The sequence below is a fragment of the Rhagoletis pomonella genome, unplaced genomic scaffold, assembly GCF_013731165.1.
Source record: "Rhagoletis pomonella isolate Grant_MI unplaced genomic scaffold, Rhpom_1.0 Rhpom_scaffold_00004, whole genome shotgun sequence".
Taxonomy (NCBI): Eukaryota; Metazoa; Arthropoda; class Insecta; order Diptera; family Tephritidae; genus Rhagoletis; species Rhagoletis pomonella.
The window spans coordinates 42,029,765-42,045,427 of NW_023458558.1; the positions used below are offsets into that span (position 1 = coordinate 42,029,765).

Genomic DNA, 15,663 nt, shown 5'->3' on the forward strand with positions numbered 1-15,663 from the left:
TATGCATCAAAATCGTAGCATCGATATTAAAACAACAGATTTGTAAAATAAAGCTAGAGAAAATAAGCCTTCCTGGCAAGTTAAAAAAAAAATTTATAAGCACCAAAAATTAATTTTCTAGCGGATACCTAATTATTTAATTATTTTCTGTTTCTTTATACCCATTATTCTATTCTATATCCGGAATGAATAAAAAAACAAAACAGAACCAAAATCTTGGTGTCAATGACTTCTGTGAGTTCAAAGTCGTTTGCGAAACCCTACACCTTTTATACATTTGGATATGTGCTAATATATGTATGTATTTATTTAGTATGTGTATACATATGTACATATATAATTTTCTTTGCAAAGTAATCATGTCGAGAAAATCGTTTAAAGATAAAATTTTATGAATGAATGACTTTCTGACGGTCCATTAAAGATATCAAAAGAATGTTCTGCAGCGATAAATAAATGCCACTTGCCGGCTGGCGTTAACCAAGGCAGCTAGTGCTGCAAAAATGCCAAACAAAATCACGTACCCACCAACAATATCGTCGCCAAGCACCGCAACGATAAAGCTCCAAAGCGCGACAACGTTCCCAGCGACTACTGAAATGCGAAATGGCACATTTGTGCGCAGCAGACAAGAAAATATGGAATCAACACAATTATCGCCGCAACACCTGACCCGAAAAATAAGCTGCATTTAGCGGTAGAGTTCACTGCACACATCTAAGTATATATATGTATGTATGTATGTACATAAATGCAAACGGCAGCGTGATTGCATGCCAGCCAACGTAAACGAGCATACAGAGTGAAAAGAACAGGGCTATAGCAGAAGTTTTCTAAATTAATGACCGCTAACTGTGTGCCCGCGTTTTCTTTAAAGATGTGAGAATGAAACAAAATTCACGCACAACCTCTAGAATCTGGCGAGCGATGCAAGTTAGTAGTGGAGAAGATACCCTTCTACATATCGTGCACTGCCAGTGGAGGCAAAGCAACGTTGTCACAATCACAGCACGTGGAAATTTGATATGAAAAGTTCAAGCGCAAGTTTTGAGACGTGCGATATAGTTTGCTACCTTATTGTGGATGCTGGCGAGTGCATATAAAACCATTATGGTTACAGTATCTGACGATTAGTCAAGACAAAGCCAAGAGCCAGTGCGCCGTAAAAGTGCAACTTCAAGCCATAGGAGCTTTACTACAGCAAACTGCTGAATTCAGATTTGTCTCAACGCTCGGCACATCTTTTAGCCACCGCTTCAGCGCTGCAACACTGTACCCGAAGGAGAAATGTTGGTATCACACGGCATACTGCACGTGTTCAGAGACCTACGCATCGCCGGCATTGCAATTCATTTTTGGCTACTCTTGACCCAACTAGCGAGCGTGTCCGCAGTCAGTGACAGTGCGAGCAACGACAATGCCGTCAGCATAGTCACACCAACCAGTGCTCACCTCGACTTCGGCATACGTCAGCAACTGCTGGTGGCGCCACCACCGCCGCCGCCACGGCCATTGATGGACAAAACATTGACGACACACTGTGGTAGTGAGGACAACACTAACTGGCGGCCGGTATGCGCCACAGCAAACAATGTCGACTATGTGCTATTCGGTAGCGAATGTTTGCTATGGCAAACCAACCGTGAGCGCCAAGAGTTGGACACAAGGGAAGTAAGGCCCGGTGAGTATTACCCACCCACTCAGCAGCGGGTGGTGAGCTTTATGTGCCACTGTGTCACGGGATAAATGTTCTATATAGTTTCCGAAATTGTTTGCATTGTTATTTTTAATTTTTGTTTTGTTTTTTTCTTTTGCTCTTTGTACGAAAAGTTTTTAGGAAAATTGCGATGGGATTTTGTCGACCAAATTGTAGTGTTGTAATTTGCGTACACAACGAGCAAATGATTTGTGCGCGGAATTCACAGAATGGCGAAATACACAGCTTCAGCGGAGGAGATTGTGACGTGGCACGGGATATATGCCTAAATGGCAATGGTATGTATTCATACTCAAATTTGACTTAAAAATCTGAAATAGGCAAATTGAATTGTGAAAGCTCCAATAAGCGGACAGTGATATTTTTTTCGATACTCGGAAAGTCTTTTTCCTCAACGTTATGTTATTTACATTATTTCTGTTCTCTCAATGCCAATTGAAATATATGGGATGTTAACACCGATCAATGTTTAAGGATTGCTGGCCAGCTTAAGGAGATTAATAGGTTAGGATTTTAAACCTAAATTCGAATCAGCTGCATTTCATAGTAGTAGGTTGAACAAGGAAGTTGATTAGCAACAAGAGCTTACGGTGGTGTGCATAACTCAGTTTTCAGCGCTTCTGACTTTGCACATGGATGAAGCAGGTTCGATTCTTGCTGAAACCTAGAAAAAGAAGTCTGATAAGAAGATGTGGTAATCTCCGAAATAGCAGCTATTACTTCTACCACTTAGACTTTATTGCTTTTTCCGTTTTTCCTAAAAAACAAAATCGTGGTACAAAGCTCAATAACACTATTGAAAATAAATCGGTTAATATAAATTCTTCTCATTTGGCACTACAACCGTTTGTCGAGACCAAAACATTTCTGCACTTTCCCGGAAAGACCTGTGCGAATTTGCGCCAGTTGCTAATCCCGAATGCAGAAAGGTCCCTCTGCACTTGGTACTTCTATTTTGTCCGTGGGCGCCCTTACTTTCGTTGTCCACCCATGGGTGCGGAGTCGATGGATTTTTTCACCGGAGCGCTGTCATAAATGCGTATAACATGTCCAAGCCAGCGCACGGGCTGTATTTTTTTATGCGCTTAACTATGACTATGTCGTTAAAAAACTCATAAATCTCGTCATTCCATCTTCTCCAATACCCATCGTCCACGCGCATAGGGCCGAAGATCATGCTTAGAATAATTCTGGAATAGATTGACGATTCAGCCGTTCACACAGTATCATCGAGAGGACCTTGTACCTTGTCCCTCCTTGTGGATTGGAAAAAGTACACTAGGATTCCAGTCTTCGGGCATGTAATCTTCAGACCGAATTCTGCTTAAAAGCTAGTCATGCGCCCTACTAATTCTTCGCCACCGGCTCAGCCGGAATACTGTCGCCTCCGGTAGAATTATTGCCCTTAAGTCGCCTTATTTCTGTTCTCACCTCACAGAATCATGAAATTGATTATGTTTAAAGACTTCCCCCTAAATATTTCGGAAAAACATTAAAATTTACGTGAGCTGGGCCGATTTTAAAATACCTCCAAAAACCGAGTTTGTATACATATGTAATCTACATGAATGGGCTGCATGAATTCATTCAATGGGCTTATGAATTATTCATATACAAACGGAATGAATGATTTTGGCTTACTTTTTTTTTAAATTAAAGTGAATACCTTTTCTTGTATATGTGTCGACATTACAATATTTAAACAAAGTGGACATAAATTGAATTGAAATAAATGAAAATTTTTTTTATGCATATCCAAAAATATATTTTCTATGTACATATGTATATATGTATGTATGTAGAAACCCACCAACGGGGCCTAACAGTATACAAAATGGAAAAGTACCATAAGCAAGTTGTCATGAGCGAAATCTGGCAGAATGGGAGGCAACTAACTAGATGTGTTGATGTGTGATGCGTGTTTTTAGGCACGCCTTCTATTCTTTTTGAGATTTTTGGCCATTAAAATTAGCGAATAGTAGTACTTAGTAGAGTATTCACCGCAATGAGAAGAGAGACCCGAAATACGTGAGTGCGAAGAGCTTGAGATGTCATTGAATGGCAGCAGCACTGAAAGTAGTGGAAAAGACGAACCCGAGCCCCCAGTCGATGACGATGGAGTCTATGTCCCACCGCCTGACTATGACGAGGTACAAATAATGATTACTCGACTGAAAAACAACCAAGTTTTTGGAGCTGACGGCCTGCCAGTCGAGCTATTCAAGTACGGCGGCGAGGAGCGGATGAGGTGCATGCATTAGCTCTTATGATCTTTAAGTGTGCTCTTCCCAATCCACAAGAAAGGTGACCTCGCCATTCGCGCCAACTACCGCGGGATCAGCCTTCTAAGCATAGGTTACCAGGTCTTATCGAGTGTATTGTGTGAAAGACTGCAGCCTAGCGTCAAACAACTGATTGGACCTTACCAGTGTGGCTTTGAGCCTAGCAAATTGACCATAGATCAGGTATTCACAATACGCCAAATCATGGAAAAGACCCGCGAGAATAGAAGTTATCTTTATGCCGCGATGTCTTAATTTTGTATCTCCACGAAGGGAAGGACTTCTCCGAGCCATTTGATACCAAACGCGGTTCAGACACGGTGACTCTCCTTCGTGTGTTTTCTTTAATCTGGTGTTGGAGAAGAGAATAAGAGCCGCAGAACTGAACCACTCAGGCGCAATATTTTACAAGAGCGTGCAATTGCTGGCGTATACCGACGACATCGATATTATCGGTAAAAACAAGCGCTACGTCTATTCTGCCTTCTCGGCATTAGAGAGAGAAGCAAAGCGAATGGGTATGGTGGTGAACGAGGACAAAACGAAGTATATAATGTCATCACACAAACAGTCAGAGCATACGCGTCTTGGTATACCCGTCACTGTTGACAGTTACAAGTTTGAAAAAGGTCTCCTCTACGTTGGAAAGACCAGATGGAGGAGGACTTGGCTTCACTTGGCATTTCTTTGGCATTGTTTTGGACTCGGTCAAAATCGCTTAGGCGGTTACATCCCCAATAAAGAAGAAAAAGAAAATTAGCAAATGTGGGAATCCGGCTGCTGGTGATTGAATGCCGTCAATCTTAGTAGGACTTAAGTGGCCTAGGAAGTACAAAATAACCAACCAAACCGTACCCTCGATTGAGTATTTGACCCTTATCTTTTATGGAAAGTCATAATTAGGCAGCTAGAACGCATATTATGAACTGTCCTAATTGATACTGGTGGTGTATATCGCACCAATACAACTCTAGCCCTTAACTGTATGCCGAACATAACGCCTATTGACATCCCAGGCAAAGCTTCTGCAGCAATCGGAATCAGGGAAACTATATGCCTAATAAGCACTGCGTCTTGATACTCTTAAATTTTTTTTAAATATTGACCCCTCGACATTACTTAATTGTACATTGTGGTACCGTATTAAAAAAATTCTTCGAATGGCAACTATGTTAAACTAAAATTAGCGCTGTGTGAGCACAAAAAGTTCCGCGGGCAGCTGATGTCCACTCCGAAGAGCCCTCGGGTGTGGTGATAGAATGCGCACCGAAGTGTTTAAGTGTTAAGGAGGGAGTGCTGACATAATACTACCTCGTCTTCTAGACAACTGTGACAGTAGAGACCCGGGACGATATTGAGTCGCACCGCGTAGGTCCTTAAAGGACAATATCCGGACAGTACACCTATAAGGATCAAGAGCTGGCGCTTAGCCAATGGTGACAGCTCCCTTAATCGCCCGCGGACAACAACCTGCTAGAAGAACTTTGCATGTCGGAGTTTTCGACCAGCGTTCGCGGAGCCGACTGTAAGCTCATCTGTCCAGGAGCAGACCGCAGAGGTTGCCAACGGCACTGTTATGCCCTCCCTGTTCGATGTGATGTCCTCGCCTAGCCAATTCATTAGCCCTTTCCAGTGATGTCACTTTGCCTTGGGACCAAAATCAGGTTGATTTAGAAGTATTCCAAAGCGGTTGAAAAGGAGGTGGTCAGGCATTCCCCGACCAGTTTCGATGGTACTATTAGCGATGCCAGCACCCTGATTGACGCCTGGCTATCAGTGTAGATATTTACCCTCCTATTCGGCAGTACAATGGTACCTAGCCAATCGGCTGCCTCTTCTATAGCGGCCCCTCCGCCTGAAAGGCGATGCAGAGACCCCGCAGTCTGACCGGAAGATCTACTGAGAGTTCGTAACAGTAGACCCCTCCTCCAACTCTTCCGTCCAGCTTCGATCCGTCCGTGAAGGTGTTTATGGGACCTCCACTCCAGAGACTCCTAATCTCCCATTCGTTCCTAGGAGGGATGTGAGAATGATCGTTTTGGGTCCAGCCTCGGAACAGTCCGGTCCATTTCCACACAGTACCACAGCCACAAGCTATTTCGCTAGCTACATCAGTTACATAGGCAATGATCCACCACAACCACAGCTACATATTGTGGGCAGTTTAGAGCATTTAGAATATTTTAACTTTTGACAGATATTGCTACATACCACAGCCTCACCATTCTGGTTAGCCAGTTAACGCTAGAGTAGGAGTAGTCCGGAGGGCTCTGTTGATTGGTGCGATAGCCGCCCAGTAAATAATAGAAAAAGGGAAGTATGCAGACTTAAAAAACTGATTGTAATTCGTCTTAGAAGGCCTAACTGAAGGTCCTTTATGACAAATTTACTGCAACAAGGAAGGTAAAACTCCAAGCAAATTATACCCAAAACAATAAGAATTGCTTTTTTACTTTTATTTCCAAACCAAAAAATAACTTTTTTCTAAGCAGTAAATTCAATTTAATAAATAATGATCAAAAGTAGTTTTTAGTCAAACTTATAATCGTTACGGTCACAGGTAGTATTGGAACATATGCGTGTGTAAACAGGCACCCTGTTATCTACCATCGTGCAGCATCAGCCTCCAGCGATTTTTACTCATAAATCTTGCAATATTATACTTCTGTGATGATCTCTATTTAATTGCTATAATTATTACAGATTGGCAGCGAATCGCCGAAAGCGCTTGCGCAATAACCTCCGATAGTTCAGCCAGCATCTCAACAATCGTCTCAACTACCAAGACTTCAATGCCCACCTCGGTAACAGAAAATGCAAAACTCACCGAACACGCACACACTCAAGTAACCAAATTACCGAAGAAGCAAACAAAGAAATCTCCACGCAAAGCTATACCTTGCCCAAAGATATTTAATCCCGTTTGTGCCGAACTCCTTGGTGTAAAGGCGACTTTCATCAACGAATGCCTAGTGAATGCAGAAAATGTGAATTTTGGCAAAAGTATGATGAAAACGAAACCGATACACAGCATCTTTCATCTGAGCCATCAAAAACAAACATAACTCATACCATTCATTCTCTTACAGATTGGCAAATATTCTCTGAGGGCGTCTGTGCAGAGGATTATGCCAGCTCAGAAACACACAAGAACGTGTTGAACAAACGCAGCACAGTTGGCAGTGCGGCTGTTACGTATCAATTAAATCCAAACGAAAAGGAATTCAGTGGCAATACGTCATGGATGGCAAATACGCAGTCTGTTTCAGAGAATATATTAAGTTTATATGGAGAACAAGTGCAAAAAAAAGACATCCAATCCAGTCAGCCATATGATTCATCAGCCTTTGCCCAGTTAACGATGCAGACGACACCTCAACATACTATACGCATTCTGCCGATGGTTGATGATCATGTGGCTGTTTGCAAATTTGGCGCTGCACCAGTTTGTGGCAGTTCTACGAAATACACGACGCACAGTTTTGAAAATATTTGCGAGCTTTTGTTGCGAAACATCATTTTGAATGAATGTGAGTAGTAGTAAAATAAGTTTTCATAAATTTTTGTGTTGCATCTTGAAACGAGTGGCAAAAAACTACACCACAAGTATTTGGCGCTTTAACTTTTGTGATGTGGGTTTGACCGAAAATTTCCTGTAATTTCTAGTTTTGACTGATACTACTAGTTAAATGGATTTAGGTCAGATAGTTTTTACGAGAGTTTCGGCCGTTTGCCATGAGCAGCCGAGGTGTTAGGGACACATGATGTAATAATACAAGGTGGTATCAGTTATGACAGCTCGATTTGACACTACCTTAGCTCAGTAGAATAAGAAGAAAAACGGGAAGAAATGAATCCCCTTTTGGGGGAAAAATATAAAATTTCATATTTTCTTCTAAAAAAAAATTGTTTTTTATAGTATATTCGCAATGAAATGAAATAAAATAAGATATAATCCCTTTTGGAGAAAGCAAAATGTGTATACTGAGAAAAAATTAAAAAAATAAGCTATATTATTAGGCAAAGAATTGTTAAAGAAGTAACACTGTTTCACCTAAGGCAGTCAATATGGCGGAATTAGAGCGAGAAGTTGCCAGCCGATAACACCTTGTATTATTGCATCATGGGAGGGACATACATACATACATATATTAGTGTTGATTTTGGAGAAGATTTGAACGTGCCTAATGAGCTTTATAATTTGTGCCTAAAAGTCTCATAATGTACCAAAAATAATGACTTTTTATTATTTAATGCGAGTCGGTACATACCAAATTTGTCCATATATTTGGTGCAATACAGGGGTTGTGGCTTATTTGCGCAACTATGCAATTTCCAATTCGGCATTTAACCGTGGTTGCGCATATTGGCCATTTCCATATATTATAGTTTAGAAATAGAAGAGACTGATGCTTTGGCTTGATGCATTTCTGAACACAGTGACACATAATCTCCCTTAAATCGTCTGATGTATAAGATCGAATGGGCTATTGAGTCTAAGCAGGTTACTCTTAGTGGATTCTTTGGCATGCAGATTTCCATAATGCTGCCTGCGGCTATATTTCGTATTTCTTTACTCAGTCTATGATTAACAAGAATCTAACAGACTAGTTAAAAAAAAAAGTGTCTAATACAATTCAACAAATTAACTTACAACAAGGAAAATAAAACATTCTTAAATCAAAGCCAAGTTAAGGCAAAATTATTAATACCAGTTAGCGTACGTGTAATTGGTCCATTCAATGCATACTTGGACTTAAAATTATCAATGACAAACATATTTTGCCGGCACAGATTCTTATGTGGCACATGAAAGTTCAAAGACTCTAAGAGGTAATGGACAATCGATGTATATATATAATATATATAAAATAAAAGTAATTGTCGATATTACTCTTCCACTCTGCAATGTGTGTAAATTAATTAATTTGCACCAGGAAGCATAAGGAGGTAGGGGCAAGTCGAATTTGAGATCAGATAGACAATATTTCAGAACAGTTTTTTGAACCGGTTCAATTCTTTTATTATGAACTTCGTATAGGTACTCCATACTATGGAACCATATTCAAGTCTTAAACTCCGAGCTATTCCGTTTAATAAAGGCTAGCATCGAAGAGGCTTTAGGAATTACAACATTGAGATGTTCAGTAAACGTGAAAAAGGCATCGAAAACAATACCCAAATCACAAATTTTGTCAACCCTAGCTAACGGCGCACAGGGCTTTCGACTATATGGAGGCAGATAGACAAAAGTCATGGAGACAATTGGTAAAAAAAAACGGTTGGACTTAGAGAGGGAAAAGTAAAAGTCGCAAATACTACATTTCACATTATTTACTCACCCCCCTTCTTCACGAACGATACATTTCCAAAAAAAAAAGACGGGAATGGACGCGATTCCGACTAATGAGTTAAGTTGCCTTTGGCGATTAACCCATTAAAGAAAATGTTTCTTTTTCAACTGTAATCAATTATTTAAACATCGTGGAATATTCAGGCGAAGGTATTTGTTATTTATTTATTACTTTGAAATGTAGTTGCTAAAGATTATTAGTAAAAAAAAGTGTGAGTACCGGTCCGTCAGGTCTTGAAATTAGACAAATATTTTTTAGAGAATTTTATATAGTTTTAGAATATATAATTTGATCTTTGAGTGCGACTTTGCAAATATATGTAATTTTTGATTTTCTTAAATTTTTATTTTCAGCTTCTTTTTGCATAATTTCGTGAAAAGAATTTTCGAACAATGAAAAAATCTCACCAAACATTGGGAGAAAAGCGAGCATTTACACCTGAGTCATTTTATAGTATAACCTTTGTTTTCTCAGAGTGGAAAGCAGGAAAAAAACAAGTAAGAGCAGCGCTGTCTTCGGCTATGCCGAAGGCTTCATACCTTTCATGAACATCTGCAAATTTTACTTTGACAGATTACTGCTTTTGAGTACATCTGCATACATCGATAGAGGAGTTACATACCTATATAAAAAATCGCATCTGAACAAACAGAGGTATGGAAGATATACCTTATATTAGCACCAATCTAAGTGATTTTCACTGCTATGTGATCGGTATGTAAACCGACACAATTTATTGGGTTTAGTTTCCTACATAAAGGAGATATATCGCAAAAACTGGTATCTGAACAATCAGTGCTATAGGAGATAAAGCTTATACAGCATAGATTTTGACGATTTTCTCAGTAGACTTTGTATTATTATTTATAAAATATCTTACGAAATTTATCGGTTTTAGCTGTTCAAATAAAGGAGTTTTACAGTAAAATCCCATATCTGAACAATCAGATGTATGGAAGATATATGTTGTAGTCACCCGATCCTTGTTATTTTCACTGTAAGTATTCTGTTAATAATGAGTGAAAATGGTGCGAAATTTCATGTTCCTAGCTGCATAAATGCATGAATTATAACGAAAAATCTCATATCTGAACAATCAGTTGTATGGGAGCTATAGGTTATAGTTATCCGATCTTTTTAATTTTCACTGTAAGTTTTCTGTTGATAATTATTGAAAACAGTGCGGAATTTCCTGTTCCCAGCTATATAAATGGAGGAGTTATAACGAAAAATTTTATATCTGAACAATCAGTTGTATGGGAGCTATAGGTTATAGTGAACCGATCTTTGTAATTTTCACTGTAAGCATTCTGTTAATAATGGGTGCAAGTGCTGCAAAATTTCATGTTCGTAGCTGCATAAATGTAGAAGTTATAACGAAAAATCTCATATCTGAACAATCAGTTGTATGGGAGCTATAGGTTATAGTGACCCGATCTTTGTAATTTCCACTGTAAGTATTCTGTTGATAATAGGCGCAAGTACTGCAAAATTTCATGTTCCTAGCTGCATAAATGGAGAAGTTATAACGAAAAATCTCATATCTGAATAATCAGTTGTATGGGAGCTATATGTTATGGTGGTCCGATTCTTCCGGTTCCGACAAATGATTAATACATTATAAAAATACACCCACTTACCAAATTTGATCCGGATATCTCGAAAACTAGATTGCATACAAACAGACAGACAGACGGACAGACGGACAGACGGACATGGATAAATCAACTCAGCTCGACGTTCTGATCAAATTTTAATGGGTCTATCTCTTTTTGTTCTGGTACTTACAAACATCGGACCAAAGTTATAATACCATTTCATGCTCATGAAAGGTATAAAAATAAACCAAAATTCCATCGCATTTAATGACTGGGCACACATTTTTTGTGAGTTTTGGACGTCGTATTGATCCAATGTTCCCCATATTTTATATTTAGGTTTTTCTAGTAAAATTAAGACTACAAACTAAATTTCTTCGAAATCGGATGAAATTTAATGTTTGCGCCCACAAGAGTAGAGGGCGTGGTAATTATTCCATCTTTACTAAATTTAATAATTCTCTATTTCTAAGTAAAACTAGAGCACATGTCAAGTTTCGGTGAAATCGGTGCTGGTGTACTATTATTTCTACCTATGTACCTCCATATAGTCGAAACACTGTGCATCGTCATCCATGCGCAGAACATGTGCAAGCCAGTGCAATCGTTGTATTTTCATGCGCTTCGTTACTCGTCGCCCACGCGAACCGGGCTATAGATTTTGCGTATAATAGTTCTCTCAAAGGCACAAAGCCTTCTCGGCTTAGTTAGGCATAGTCCATATTTCTGCACCATATAAAAGGACGGGAATGATGAGAGATTTGTAGAGCGCGAGTTTTGTTCGTCGAGATTGGGCTTTGCTTTTCTATTAACTACCGGGTGCAAAGTAGCACCTGTTGGCAAGAGTTTTCTTCGCGATATTAAGCTGGATCCTAAGTAAACAAAGTCCTTCACTATTTCAAAGTTATGACTGCTAACAGTGACGTGTGTCCCATTACGCTAAGACTTTTTTTGTGTTGCCAGTAGGTACTTTGTCTTGTTCTCGTTCATTGCTAGATCAACCTTGTTAGCTTCTCTTTCTTAGCTGAAAAATTATGCCCTGACATTCCTGGGTTTTAGGAAATTATTTCAATATCCTCTCCATATTCCCCTGCGATTCATATTAGCAGCTCTCATAGCGCTTTCTAGCATCAGATGGAAAAAATCCCATGAGAGCGAACCGCCTTATCTAAAAGCTATTTTGGTTTCAAGCAGCGAGGGGAGGTCCCTCCCAATTTGGACGGAGCTGACTTCTGTCTACATACCCGTATTAGTTTTGCGGAGAACCCAAATTTAGACATGGCATCGCACAGGAAGCTTCTCTTCGTGCTATCAAAAGCAGCTTTAAAATCAACAAAAAGATGGTGTGTGTCGATTTGCATATCGAGTGTCTTTACCAGAATTTGACGTGCTGTGAAAATGTGGTCAATGGTGGACTTACCAAGTCTGAATCCACACTGAAAAGTTCAAGTCAGTTGGTTCGTGAACCAACGGCGTGGATTGGACAAAGTATGTACACTGGTATTTCAACCTTCGGGCATGTATTAATCACACCAAATTCTGCTTAATAGCTCGTACATGCGCCCGACCAGCTCTTCGCCGCCAGCTTTGAGCAGATCAGCTGGGATACCTTCGGCTCCGGGGCCTTGTTTTTTTTAAGCCGCCTTATAGCTGTTCTCACTTCGTCTTGGTCAAGTGGAGGAACGTGAGCTTCGGCCCTATACCTTGGCTCGGGTTCTTTTTCTTAAAACGCGCCACCTGTTTCGCCATTCAAAAGCGTTGAAAAGTGGTCCCTCCACATCTCAAGTGTACTCTGGAGATCTGTTACCAGATTTCCATCTTCATATCTACAGGAACCAGCCCCGGTCTTGAAACCGTTGGATTGGTGCCTTATTTTATTCGAGCCGCATTCCTGACTTCCAGCATCTCAAACTCTCCGTATTTACGCCTTTATGACTCTCATTTCCTTGAAGAGTTTCTTGTTTAAGCAGGATGGAGAGTCGATTGTGAAACTTCTCGGCTCTTCTCGGCTGTTTGTTGTGAATGCAGCTTCTCGACGTCGAACTTTCGCCGCGTTGTCTGACACAAGTTCTTCATTTCACAGAGCCGCATTCGGACTTGGCTGCTACGAGGTAATGATCTGAATCGATGTTGGCTCCTCGCATATAGCACACATCAGGAATGCTCGAAGCGTATATTCCGTCTATCACACCCTGGTGTTAAAGTCGCCCAGCACGATTTTAACATCGTGGCAGAGGCAGCGCTCATATGCTTCCTCTAAGCGCTCGTATAACTGCAATTTAGTTTCATCGTTCTTCTCCTCTGTTCGGGCGTGCGCACAAATGAAGCTCACGTTGAGTAGTAGCCGTGCAACTGTAACTGCATAACCAGAATAACGGCTATTCCCCATTGCACTCGTCGTGCAGTGCAACTTTTTACTAAATGAAAATCTGATCGAAAATTCTGAATATAAATATTTATGTACATATGTAGGTCTGTAGGTACATTGCACGTACTTTAATTAACCATCGCATATGTAATAAACACATTTTATTTTAACTTGCATTTAACATTTAATAAATTCTTAATTATATATATTCTTTACCTTTAATTAGCTTGGAGCGTGGTTAACGAGGGTAAATGCCAGAGGTGTGTACTGAATTGTCCCATCGATTACGAACCGATATGCATATCCCGCAACGGGCTCAACTACACTATAATCAATCAATGTCATTTGGATTATGCTGTTTGTCGAAATAAGCAGAGCGGTGAGTAACTTTCATGAATTGTTACTTTCATTTCAATAGACAGAGCCTCAGAGAGAAGATGGTCATAAGAGAATTAACAAATGCTCCTTTGATTCGTTTTCGTCGTCCGTACGTGGGCAAATAAAGCTAGAATGCCCATGAAAACAATGGAAGGTAATTGGCAAAGTTCTCTGGTCTCGGCCCAAATCGACGAACAATTGTACTTCTAGGCAAGGTTTCTGAGCGGAACGGAGCAAAAGAGTAAGGAGCTAAGAAGCAAAGGCTTTTGGCTGGAGCGGAGCTGTAGCAAAGAGCTGAAAAAATTCATTTGCTGCTGAGCTCCTTAATGAAAATTAAACTTACTTAATTTTTTTATTTTTGGCTACTGAAAACAACTGTAAAAACTCAGTTGTGCAAGACTTAAGGCATTGGCCCAATGTACGCTTGCTTTGCTTGCTTCGCCTTGAGAACTGTCAAACATTTTTTGAACTCTACTAAAATGCATGAAAGTTGTCCAAATGCTTCAAATTGCTTCAAATGCTTCAAAGTTTCGAATAGCCAAAACCTCGCGCTTTTAAGAAAAGTTGCCTAACTTCGACAATTTTTACGCGATTGCAATAAATGAGATATCAGTTTATTTGAAATTGTGGTAATGATTGATGTCAAAATTAAAAAAAAAAATACGAAAAAGTTATTTTTTTTTTTAGTTTTCCCAATAAAAAATGCCAACAATCCAAGTCTGACAATAGACTGTTATACACCATTTTAAACGCCTATATATCCTCTTCTCAAATCATATTCGATCTTTGAAGTCGAATTAAAAATAGTCATTCAAAAATTCATAAATCTACAAAATCGTATTTTTTGACCTAAATTGACAGGTTGCGACCTCTAAATGACCTTTAAAAAATCTATAAAAATAGGCAATAAAATTTCTCATAAAAACGAATAAAATTAGGGGAAAGGGTCTTGAAATTTAAAAAAAAAAAGCATTTTCGATAGTCTTATAACTTTTCGTGTTCATGGCATATTTTTCACACCATGCACAATTGCATATCCATTGATAAGGACAACAATAAGTCATTCGAATCAAATGTTTTACACTCCTCATTTTTTTCTATTTAATTAAGTTTCCTTTATCTACTTTCTTTGCAGATTTCACAATCCTTGGCAAAGGTGAATGCGCAAGTGTTTTGAAAAGCATAAGCCAGACAACAATGCCCAGTCCAACTCCGCATGAAGTACACTCACCCAGACATGCGAGGAAAATTTTGGAATCATCGGCACAATTAGAAAAAATCAAGGCTCCAGTTGAAATTGTGGGTGTGCCAAAAACTTCTTCAGAAATATCTGATAAGAAATCTGTTAAGTACAAGAGTGGCACAGACAAATCGTTTACTTCAAAAACAGCCAAAAAGCCTGCCGCAATAAAATCACATATAATGAATTTGTGGCGCAGCTCGAAGAAGAGAAGATCACGCATTGCAAAGAAAAAGTAAAATTTTAAAAATTGTTATTTGTTATACTCGGCATAATGCTGATGTTTTTTTTTATAATTTTGTATGTATATAAACTTATCGGTACAATATTTTTATAAGAAATTGTTAATAAACCTTTGTGGAAATTTTTTATACTATGTTGAGAAATATTTGACCTTATGTATATTTTGAAATTCTTAAAATCATTGGGAATATAATCTCTAGGAGCATATGGCCATCAAGAAAAAATTGAGAAATTCATCGGTTACCCTTTTGTAGGGTTTAGGGCTCTCAAAAAATCACTCTGAAAGAGAAATGCTACGTACATAAGGAGTAAACAAATATATTTGGTATTACTCGGAATACCTTCAGCGGCACTGATTTTTATTTCATAATTTTGACTTATAAAAATCAAGTTTAATCATTATTTTTTGAGTTTTATTTTTTATGTGTTGGTGTTGGTTGATTTTTCCGACAGGGTGGTAAGAAGTTCTATTGTGGATCGAAT

The 15,663-nt window shown here is 39.1% G+C and overlaps 1 protein-coding gene across 1 annotated transcript; it reads left to right on the forward strand.

Moving 5' to 3' along the window:
* The first annotated feature begins 807 nt into the window (after positions 1–807).
* LOC118738483 lies at positions 808–15,212 on the forward strand. Its single transcript, XM_036469418.1, has 6 exons — positions 808–1,681; positions 1,831–1,995; positions 6,703–7,002; positions 7,089–7,529; positions 13,546–13,698; positions 14,833–15,212. The coding sequence occupies exons 1-6, from the start codon at positions 1,288–1,290 to the stop codon at positions 15,174–15,176; spliced, it is 1,797 nt and encodes a 598-aa protein (XP_036325311.1). The 5' UTR covers positions 808–1,287; the 3' UTR covers positions 15,177–15,212.
* Positions 15,213–15,663: the final 451 nt, after the last annotated feature.